This window comes from Polyodon spathula, chromosome 4 (assembly GCF_017654505.1).
Source record: "Polyodon spathula isolate WHYD16114869_AA chromosome 4, ASM1765450v1, whole genome shotgun sequence".
In the NCBI taxonomy this organism is placed as follows: domain Eukaryota; kingdom Metazoa; phylum Chordata; class Actinopteri; order Acipenseriformes; family Polyodontidae; genus Polyodon; species Polyodon spathula.
The window spans coordinates 46,772,294-46,783,800 of NC_054537.1; the positions used below are offsets into that span (position 1 = coordinate 46,772,294).

The 11,507-nt window shown below is 33.9% G+C and overlaps 1 protein-coding gene across 2 annotated transcripts in view; it reads left to right on the forward strand.

Moving 5' to 3' along the window:
* exoc2 (exocyst complex component 2) overlaps nt 1-11,114 on the forward strand; it is a 145,791-nt gene extending 134,677 nt beyond the window's left edge. The window contains exons 24-28 of one of the 2 annotated variants that reach the window (XM_041248010.1): nt 5,913-5,968; nt 6,678-6,800; nt 8,172-8,233; nt 9,644-9,703; nt 10,169-11,113. In XM_041248010.1, the coding sequence (XP_041103944.1) occupies nt 5,913-5,968; nt 6,678-6,800; nt 8,172-8,233; nt 9,644-9,703; nt 10,169-10,262 (395 nt within the window). In that variant the 3' untranslated portion in view covers nt 10,263-11,113. Of the gene's footprint in view, nt 1-5,912; nt 5,969-6,677; nt 6,801-8,171; nt 8,234-9,643; nt 9,704-10,168 lie in introns of both variants that reach the window. The other variant, XM_041248009.1, reaches the window with a different exon arrangement.
* The last annotated feature ends 393 nt before the right edge of the window (nt 11,115-11,507 follow it).

Consider the following 11,507-nt stretch of genomic DNA (forward strand, 5'->3'; position numbering starts at 1 on the left):
TACCCGATACTAACTTTGTAATGTTCATACTGAAAACTTATCATGATTTTTTTTTTATGTATTTGAGTATTTTATTAAATCCATTAGACCTGGGTGTTGATTTATATTGTGCATGAGTGTGTGTGTCTCATATATACCGTGGCTTGAAAAAGTATTCAGACTCCTGACCAATTCTCTCATATTACTGAATTACAAATGGTACATTGAAATTTCATTCTGTTTGATATTTTATTTTTAAACACTGAAACTCAGAATCAATTATTGTAAGATGACATTGGTTTTATGTTGGGAAATATTTTTAAGAAAAATAAAAAAAATGAAATATCTTGCATGCATAAGTATTCAACCCCTGTGCTGTGGAAGCTCCCAGTTTGCACCAATGAAAGAAATTGCCCTAACAAGGCCACAATTACCTTACCATTGGCCTCCACCTGTGAACCATTAAAGTTGCTGTCACATTTTCTGGATAAAAACCCCACTGTTGAAGGATCATTGGTAAGGCTGTGAATCTGAAGGAAAATGAAGACCAAAGAGCATTCTGCAGAAGTTAGAGATGAAGTAATACAAATGCATAGATTAGGGAAAGGGTACAAAATAATATCCAAGTGTTTAGATATCCCAGTGAGCACAGTTGGATCAATAATCAGGAAGTGGAAGCTGCATCACACAACCCAGGCACTGCCAAGAAAAGGCAGTCCCTCAAAACTCAGCGCTCAAACAAGAAGGAGAAAGAACTGGGCATCTTGTTACACTTGTTCAGTTCAGTCTTCAGTTTAACTATGAATTATATCTTCACCTTTCAGCAGGACAATGATCCCAAGCACAAGGCCAAAGCAACCTGCCTAAAAACAAGTGCAAATGCACGTTTTGTTTTAAGTTAGTTCTGTTGATTTGGTAGAGCTAAGTGTTTATTTTGTGTGTTGTTTATTTTGTTATTAAAAATAGCACACCAACACGTAAACTGTAATTCTGTGTCATGGGTCTACGTTTTAAAGGGGTAATGAACCGTGTGAGTTGCAGAATCCTTCACTCATATATATATATATATATATATATATATATATATATATATATATATATATATATATATATATATTATATATGTATGACTCGAATGAACTTGTTCTCTGATTCTGAGATCACCCTTGGCCTGCCTGACCTTGTTCGGTCCTCATGAGTGCCAGTTTCTTCAAATAGTTTGATGGTCTTGGCCATAGCAGTTGCAGACACTTGAAAAGTTCTTGCGATTTGTCTTAAAGATTGACCTTCATTTTTTAAAGTAATTACAGACTGTCTTTTTTCTTTGCTTAACTGAGTGTATTTTGCCATTTTCTGCTCCCTTACATTCAGGAATGACAAACTTGTGCCTATGCTACCTATATTTATAGTAATCATGGACCCTCACCTGTTAACAATAATTGGTGACAAAAGGTTAATTAGGTAACATGCTAGTTAACTCAGAAAACATCTAACAAAGGCACTTTTATACTTAGACCAGTGTTCTAACTCCGTGTTCTACACATTTCAGACACTTAACTGACTTGGGCTTCAGACTGAAATCCCCTTGCTTTGGGTGACCGTTTCATTGAAATTGGCAAAATGTACATTTTCATTCAAAAATTAATTATCAGCTTATATAAGTGCATGTATCATATAATGAAATATTAAGTGTTTATAGACACGTTTATACAGTTAAAAGCATAGATAATCATGAAAAACCTGGTTTCAAGCAGGTGTACTCAAACTTTTGACTGGTACTGTGTGTGTATATATATATATATATATATATATATATATATATATATATATATATATATATATATATATATATATATATATATATTATATTATTTTTTTTGTCTCATCATACTTTATTACAATAAACAATGCAGGAAAAATGTGTCAATTATTAATTCAGATAACACGCTTACCATCCCCTTACCTAGTAATGGTGTTTACAGTCATTCTCAGTGGTTCTTATTGCAGCTACTCAATGATGTGTTTTAATTTTTATTTATTTTATTTTCATCGGTATTCTACAACTGATGCAGAAACAACAAATATTAGGTATATTAGTTTATACAACATGCTAGTCTGTGCTTTGTGTTTGAAGCTGTTTTTCAGTTCTACTTGCCTGCCATAGGCAGATGTAACAGGCTAGATCAGTGGTACTCAGCTCTGGCCCTCGAGATTAATTTCACTTAGTGAATTAACAGTTTAAATTAACAACATTAGAACATGCTTGGAGTAAAAGCCTGGACTGGAATGAATCTTGAGGGCCATAGCTGGTATGTCTTTATAGATGTAAAAGCCAACACCATCTAGTGAAGAGCAACTTTTGTTTGTTTGTTGTTTTGCTGGCCGTAACTAGCTGTTTACTTTATGGTGCTGGTGCTTATTAGGATAAAAACGCTTTGGCCGATCCAGCCTGCGTTACAGGCAGGCAATTAAAACTGAAGAACAGCTCCTGGACTCTGGTGAAATCAAAAAGTAACACAGACTATATCAAAAAATAACAACACAGTATCTAAGTAATTGCAATAAGAACCCCTCAGGATGGCCGTTAACATCATATAGAGGTAAGGAGACTAAGAAATGAAGAAAGCAGGATTTGAATCTGCTTACAGTTTACTGCTTACATAGATGTGCTATTGTTTTTCTGTTACAAAATGTATAAGGTTTGTTTGTTTGTTTTTCTACAAAACAAACAACTGTAGTTTTCAGACTTGCTCTTTGCAGTTTCCTCAGTGCAGTGCCAAATTAAGAAACAAGAGCTCATGAGTGCTTAACTCTTTCAGCACAAAATCATTTTGCAAACAGACAATCCTATTTCTAACTAATTGAACAGGTACTTACATAAAGTAAATTAGACACACAAGACAGCGGCTGGTTATCTTTGTGCAGCTTTAGATTTTTTTTTTTTTTTCCCCTCAAGTTCTCTATTGAATTGTCTGAGGGTTATTTTAAGACCAGGGTAACATACTGAATGTGCCACCATATATATAATGGGAGTACAAATAATAAGCTATCCTAAATAGAAAAAAAACGCATTTGCTTCTTTGCAATTGGAATGCACTAAAATAAATGATGTGAACAAAAAGATGGTATTTATTTTGTACATTTTCAGAGTACTTAAGTACTAGCGATGTGTCATTACTCATATCTTCGAAGTAATACACTTTAAGAACTTAAAGTTATTGGATATGAATTAAATGTAATACAATGTGTTAATTGCTCAGCACTAAACAATATGAGCCCTCAGTTTCCCTTGTTTGCACAAGTATAAATCACTAACAATCTGACAGTGTTTATTAATATAGACCATGTTGTGATCCAGCTTATTTACATTTTTAAGCAATTATTTGGTTTACATTTCTTTTGCTGTCACTTTCCTTAGAAATATGTCATCTGTGCAGTGAATTGTGGGATTGTAGTCCTGGGCAAGATGTAATATCTGATTAAACTCAACAAAGAAATGCACAGTTGTAGCTCTTTGAGTTAGCTATAAGGAAAGATCACATTTACATGACGAATCAGTTCAGCGTTTAAAACTCAGGCCCACGTGTTGTGTGTGTTCAGTACGGCCGCACTCAGCATCAAAGTAACGACCTATTTTATAAGACTAATTAGGTGAAGCAGCCGATTCAGCAATCAAACAATTTAAATACCCGTTATCGCAATTAGCGGTGGAGAATTAAACACCTCTCACAATGAATAGCAGGTTTGGATCAACCTTGCATGTGTAGGCTACGCATTCCAAAAGAAAATGAATGGCACACAAGGACCTCAGCCTGGTACTAGCCATGGTGATGAGGATGCTCAGAAGCAAAAACTGAAATTTACCAATATGGAAGTGGAGATTTTGGTACAAGCTCAAAATACATCACCAGGACAAAGGAATACAATGTGGAATGTGTAGTGGCTTCTTAATAAACAAATTTTCCACTTCAGAGTTTGTAGTCTAGGTTGCTTATACATTACAACACGTCATCCAGTTGTGCTTCGCATATTAGTTCTTATTTCGTATGGAATAATTCCAGGCATAAAGACTTTTCAAACTTCAGAAACAATTTGAAACAAAAAACACAAGTTTTATTTACTTACATCCATGACAGTCAAACAGGTGGAAAATCCTTCCATTGTACAGCAGTATGTTCAACAGCAATAACTCCATACAGCTTCATACGAAGTCTTCAGTTCAGTCTTCAGTTTAACTATGAATTATATCTTCTTAAATGCTTATGCAGTTACAACTCTCCTGTTTCTTATGTATGTCTGTATTTCTGAGACTGTATGATTTTAAAGCATATCTATATGGTCTATAATATAGCTACGTTAAAGCATATCTGTATGGTCTATAATATAGCTACTACTGTATTTGTTCTAGGTACAAACTAACTGCGTCATCTATCCCTCTGCCCTTTTTTTTTTTTTTTTTTTTTTTTTACATTTTCTTTCAAACTTGAATTTATCAATACTGCCTAAACCAGTATTGTTAAATACCAGAATGCCATATAACAAAACTTAAATTCTGTAGGCATTACTAAAATAATAGTGGAGGATGAGCCCTCATTGTATTACATGTATATGAGACTTTTTCTTTAGTGCGCCTCGGAATATCATTCCTTCTTTTCTTAATCTCCTCCACCGTTCTTATAATGCCTACATTAGAAGTAAAGGCTTTGCTTTGCTTTGCTTTGCCACTGTGAGGAGACCTTTTTAGGTGCTTCTAAGAACCTTTTTTTTTACATGAATTCTATTTTCTCTATTTGCAGACTTTCTTTTTTGTCATGTAAACTATGAAACGTATTGAAAATTTGGAGTTTGCAAAACAATACAGTATTATAAACCACAATTTTCAAACTGACTTGATCTGAAGGGTTAAAAAATTTGCTCTGCAAAATGTTATTAAATGTTTGTTTGTCCTTGAAAATGATGTCTCCTCCTTGCTGCAGACAACTCTTCCACATCACTTTGCCTTTTATATAGCCTACTGTCTGACTGCAACAAATTAACACCTGCTTTTAAGAGTTCTTAATATAATCAAGCAAATACAAGGCCCGCAATTACCAGCATCTTTAATAAATTAGACGGAATATTTAATCGACCTTGTATGCAAATCCCCTCCCAATTTTAGCGGTTTTGTTCAGAAACGCCCTTAAATTACATATGCATCAAGAGCTAAAGGGCATAGAGACATTGCCCCCGCAAATCATGTCTTAATTGCGTGTTTATGCCATTGTGTGTGTTCTGTAAATCCCATCCAAGAATTCAGAACCCTCAGCGCCCTTTCTATGGTCGTAAAAAATGCGCAGTACTTTTATAAATGGGCCTCAATGCGGAAGTTAATTTCCACTGATTGGTACTCTGTTGTAAATGTGGTCAGCTTTTCTTGTTTTAAAATCAACACATTAATAGATGCCGACCAGATATTCCTTACAGGTAATTACTCAGAAAATAAGAGTGCCCGCACACTCCTAGTAAGTACTAAGACAATACTGCTTGCATTTACTAGTTTTGTATGCCAAAAAGCAGCATATTGTAGTTGTACTATTCAGTCAGTCACAGTTGCAATTTGGACAGTTGTTAATTCTTTACCACAAGTTATTTTGTAGTTTTTTTGATTACTTGATGTTTAATAAAATACCTCAGTTATGTTCTTATAGTTTTTTTTTATTATTATTATTATTTATTTATTTTATTTATTTTATTGTCTCATTCCTAAAATTCTAGGTAATACAAAACTTTTGTCCATAGCTGTACGTTATGTCAGTAATCAGGAGTCTGGTCTTCTGTTGCTCACAAGTGTCATCTTTTGATCCCAAACTATAGAGCAAATGCGTTCTTGCATTGTATACCATATTCTATAAGTCTACAAATGTATGTGGCCAACCTTGTTATTCTTTCTGTAGGTGTCAGAAACTATTTGAAGGAAGCTTTGGTGAATATTATTTCCGTACATGCAGAGGTAAGTCCAGGCTGTTTTATCAGTTCTTTTAAGGATCGCTGTAATCCACATTTCAAGTTTACCAATTTTGATGCCAAAAAGTATCCCTTGAGCAAATCAAGAATAAACTCTCTGAGTAAAGTCACAGACATGGTCAGTGTCAGCTTTATTGGATTTAACAGTGTCATTTAGCAATGGAAGTAGGAACTATTCTTCTATCTACTGATTCAACTGCATTGAGGATTTTGTTCAACAGCCGTAAAGATTAAATAATAATAATTTTATAAAGCGGTTTTCATGACAAGTCATCACAAAGAGCTGTACATAAGAACACAAACTAAACAATAAGAAAAATATCAAAACATTAAACCTAAAAAAGCCAGTTTAAACAAATACATTTTAAGGCGAGATTTTAAAACACCCAAGGATTCATAGTCCTTCATTTCTTTGGGAAGGGCATTCCACAACCTAGGGGCATTAATGCAAAACTTAACAGGAAGCCAATGTAAGGATTTCAGAACAGGGGTAATATTATCATCAGATCGAGACCTAGTCAAAACCCTTGCTGCTAAATTTTGAACACACTGCAATTTGTTTAGGGAATTCTTGGTAACCCCAGCAAGCAGGGCATTACAGTAGTCTTTTTCTTAGTGATTTGTCTGTTTTATATTAATTTGGAAACACATTATTCATGATAAACCTTCTTTTTGAAAATGAATGTGACTTCCAGGTGTTCACAGTCTCTAAAGAGCTAGTTCCCAGAATCCTGTCCCGAATTGTGGACGCAGTTGCTGAAGAGATGAGTCGCCTCATGCAGTGTGTGTCGTCCTTCAGTAAGAATGGAGCTCTACAGGTACAGTCATTACAGAACACCATGAAGAAGGTTCTGCTGATAGTTAATGGAATCACTTTTTGTGGTACAGCACTTTCATCTTGCCTGACAATCACTAAAGTTTTACCAACATATTTATTCTGTGATCAGTAATACTTGAATCATGTTGGATAAATACTATTTGTTTGGATCTACAAGGAGTCCTATCATTTCTGCAGGAGAGCAGTTACCGGCATTACCGGCTATCTAAATTCAGAGGAACTTTCAATACATCTCATCTAAATTAGGATTGGCCTTTAATTTGCTTCTTCAAGAAGAAGAATCATATAAAGCTGAAAATATCCTAAAAACAACAGAGCCATTTTTTGACCTTTTTTGCTGTGATGTAGGAAAAAAAATGTGTCCATGTGATATTACTAAGCAGACTGTCCCAGAACAATGCATGTGGGTGTTATCTCAGTTATGTATTGTATTATGAATAATCCTGCCTGCAGCAGTCAGGGATCCTAACAACTCTGTGATCTTCAGTTGTAAATACTTGGATATAGATTATGACTTCTGTATAGTGCACAGAACAGAGATGATGAAAATATGAATGAATCCTAATCATAACAAATAGTATTAAACTGAATTTTACAGTGTACTTTATCTTTGAGATTTCTGTTTGTCTCTGTTTTACCAAGTTTCTGTTTCAGTTAAGTAATGAGTGAATTATGTACACAAAATACTTTGAATTGGGTTGGGTGCATTTCCGATTTAATGGGGGGGGGGATTTTTGTGTGTGTGCCCTCCTTTTACTATTGAAGAATATATATATATATGTTAAAACATTGTTGCAGGTAGGAATCAAATATTGTTTTTGAGATGCATGGTGCAAGTTACAACCCACATGTTGTTACAAATGTTGTATTACAGTTACAGACTGGTATCACATAGCACAACCTTTGAAATCTGATAAAGTATGTTAAAGCAGTGACTGCTAAACAAAAAAAAAAAATATTATGAAGCCCTTTATTTTATTCATCACCAGAATTAATTTCAAAATTAGGGAAGGGGGGGAGAAAAAAAAAAAAAACACTCCTTATACAATAGTCTACCTATAGTTTTAATATTTTAGAAATATATGTACACGAGCATTTTAATAATAATTTGGTTTATTAAATACTGTACATATTTGTTGTGGTACAATGAAAAAAAGTTAAGGCGATTTTGCAAAGAAAATGCAGACGTTATAGTTGGTTCCATATTACAATTTAAGCAAAGAACATTTATAAATCAACAGGAAGTGTTGTCTCAGGGTTAAAATATCTGTGCAGATCTTATTCCAAAAATGCATCTTGCTCATAGGAAAGTTATGATAAATGGTATAATGTTCTCTACTCTCTTTTCTAGGCAAGGCTGGAACTTTGTGCCTTGCAGGATGCTATAGCTTCTTACCTCTCTTCTGAGGGCAGGTAAGAAATCACCAAAAAGCATTGCCTCAAATACCTAACACTATTTGATGTTAATATATGTAATTTGTTTGATGTTATTCAGTAAAATGTATTATTCCCCAAAAGCCTTTTAAAACATGTCCCTATCTTTTTGTAAATATGTTTAGTTAGGATTTTTTGTCAGATGGCCAAACTCCAAAAGTTTGTAATTTACTGCTAAAAACAGTCTGGTAATGAATGAAAAAAGAATTTGCAAACATTTTGTTTGTTTGTTTGTTTTTTAGTGTGTTGAAACACTTCAGCCATTAATCAGCTTGCATGTTTGTAAAGTGCTGCATCAATGAGATCTACCACACGCTACATTTCTCAACAGTATGCGCAGGGTTAGTGTTTCAGAGCACAACATTTTAAAAACCACCATGCCTTCCTAGCAAAATTAATGCAGTACGGGAAAGTTTTCACAAGCAACGGCATTTATGACACAGGTACACTACATACGGTACCAATTTAACAGTCAGTTAAAAAGGTTTTTAACAAAAGTAGACCTTGCTTTCTGAAATTGGTCAATGCTACACAGTTTACACCAAACATTATTCCAGTTTATTTCAAAAAGTATTTACTGTGCTTTGTCAAGGGTTCAGGTGGAATTTACTGACAACTGTAGATGGATTTGGTTCTGAGGTTAGCCTCTTCCCCTCTCTTCCAGTTCAGCCACATGCTACCTCCTGAGGTATTAATGGGAAACGAAACTCTTCTTTCCAGAACTCAAGTCTTGAACGTCAATGCACCTCTAACTGAAAATTGTGTTATTTTTAAAAACGCCATACCATATTGGCTGTAGACTGAGGTTAACAAAGCTCAATTGTGCAATTCGAGCAGACAAACTGTTGATGCTCTTCCTGACATAACTTCTGACTCTGACAGGATATAGTAACACTTGACCTCTAACAGAGTAACAGTTGATATCCTCTGCTGAAACATGATTCGTGTCAGAAAAATTATTTGCACAATGTTCAGGTTGCACAGTGGAGCTCCATCAGCTCACATCAATCACATGCTGTAAAGATGTTGTTAAAAGTAACACTTATTGAGTCAAAAAAATCTTCTTAATGTTTCAAATCACCAACAGGACTTCAAAGTGATAGAACATGATGGATGCTGGTATCAAAAGCATGCTTTCGTTGTCCTTCACCAAATACATTAAAGATAGCATTTGTATGTTTTGGAAATAAAGGTACTTTTAAAAAAAAAAAAAAAAAAAAAAAGTATAATGTGCTTTTTGATCGTCAAGGTCTTAGCTCTTAGGTCTGGAATCACAGTTTGCGTGACAGAATTGATTGATTTGTTCACCTCATTTGAAATCCCAGTAGTATGGTCCTACCATCTGTTTGCTGCTTATTGCTTATTAAGTATAATTTGGGTTTGTTACAGCCAGAGCTTCAAGCAAGCTCTGGAAGCCTTGCCACAGCTACACAGTGGAGCGGATAAAAAGTAAGAGATTTTTATTGTGGTTACCTATGAAGGCTTGCCTACATCTGTGACGTTATTTACTGTGATAAAGTAGGCAATGTAGTGTGATTCAAGTGAATTGCGCAGGGTTATGTACTTTTCTGTAACTTATTTACTTTAATAAAACGTATGGACAATATTGAGTGAGCCCATTTAACGCTCAAAATCAGGTTTAATAAAAAGACAACAAAAAGCAAATGCCAAACCTTATGTAAAATGATCAGATTGAAAATTCAACCTGTAACTTTCCTGCATTTAAACAACGACTTTGATTGACATGTATTCAAATTGGGTAGAAAAATGGACAACTGATCCAAACAAAACTGAAAGATTACATTACAAAAATGTTATTTTACTATGACTGAAAATGAGATATCTTTTGCATTCTTGACAATCAATGTCTGTATGACTGGTTTGGCTGAGAAATGTACTCTCTTGTTCCCACAGGTTACTGGAAGAACTCTTGAACAAGTTTAAGAGCAGTATGCATTTGCAGCTAAACTGTTTCCAAGCCCCTTCTGTTTGCCCGATAAAAACATAAACCAGAGAGCCGGACCGGGCTGTGTTCACACCTTCACACGTGCTAAAATTACATTTCTAGTAAAAACATTTTTGCTTAAAGTATATTTTATTTGAGTTTAGAATTATGAAGAATCTTAATCTTTGAATTCATTATCTCTTTGCAATTGTGCATTGTTTAAATGTATGTTTAGCAAGTGGTAGTTGTTAAAAATCCATCTTATTTGTAGTAACTTTGTAGTAATATAACAAGAAATATTCAAACATTACCATAATCATTATACTCCTGCACTTGTTTATATAAAAAACACAAAATAAACAATTTATGGTTGCTTTATTTATGCTTAGTTTAAACAAACTGGCCAATTGAAAATAATTGCCTGTAGCAGCAATATCTTAATATAGGCAACAAAATCACGTTGCAGAGGCATCCATACAAATGAAATTGTGTATCAAATAGCTGAACTACACCAGTCACATTTCCCCCTGTAAAATGCTTTTCAGCATTTTTTAGAATATACAATGGTAGTTTAATTTGTTTTTAATGAAAAAAATAACATTCACAAAATTAAAAACAACTTGTTAAAATGATGTATAATTTCTAATGTGAGAACAAAAAATGCTGTTGTGTACTACAGATAAGCAAATAAAAATAAAATGAACTTGAAATTTGTATTTTATTTAGTATAAAAAAAATGTAAATCTTACCTTAATATGATCTACTGCACATGAGGCTGGAAGAAGAAAAATCCTAGACTTGTACTGTTCAAATTGATATACATTAACTTCCTTTATAGGTAGTTAAACCAATTGTAGATTGTCGTGTTTGTCACATATACAAGAAGTGATGTAACTTTCATGAACATTAATAATAAACTGTAAAATGTTTCTATTATGTTATTAAACCTATTGAAGTTCACTTCGCCTTTTACATGTATGCTATTAATAACATTTCTACCAAATCCCTTGTGAAAATGGTAAAATCACTGGGAAAAGTAATTTTGAACATTCTTTATAAGAACTGTCGATTCTCTGAAGAACTGAATTACACTTATGTCACCAGATCTTTCCACCTACACAAACTGGGAAAAGTTATTCAGATTTGGTCAATCCTACAGTGGTTTTGATAGCATTTGAGAGGAATGCAGGGACTGTTTAAGAAAATACACACATACTGTATACAGAGAAATTGAATGTGTAATGGTTGACACGTAAGCTTAGCATTTAAACAGATTTTTTTCTTTGCTTTTACCATTTTTAAGCAAAG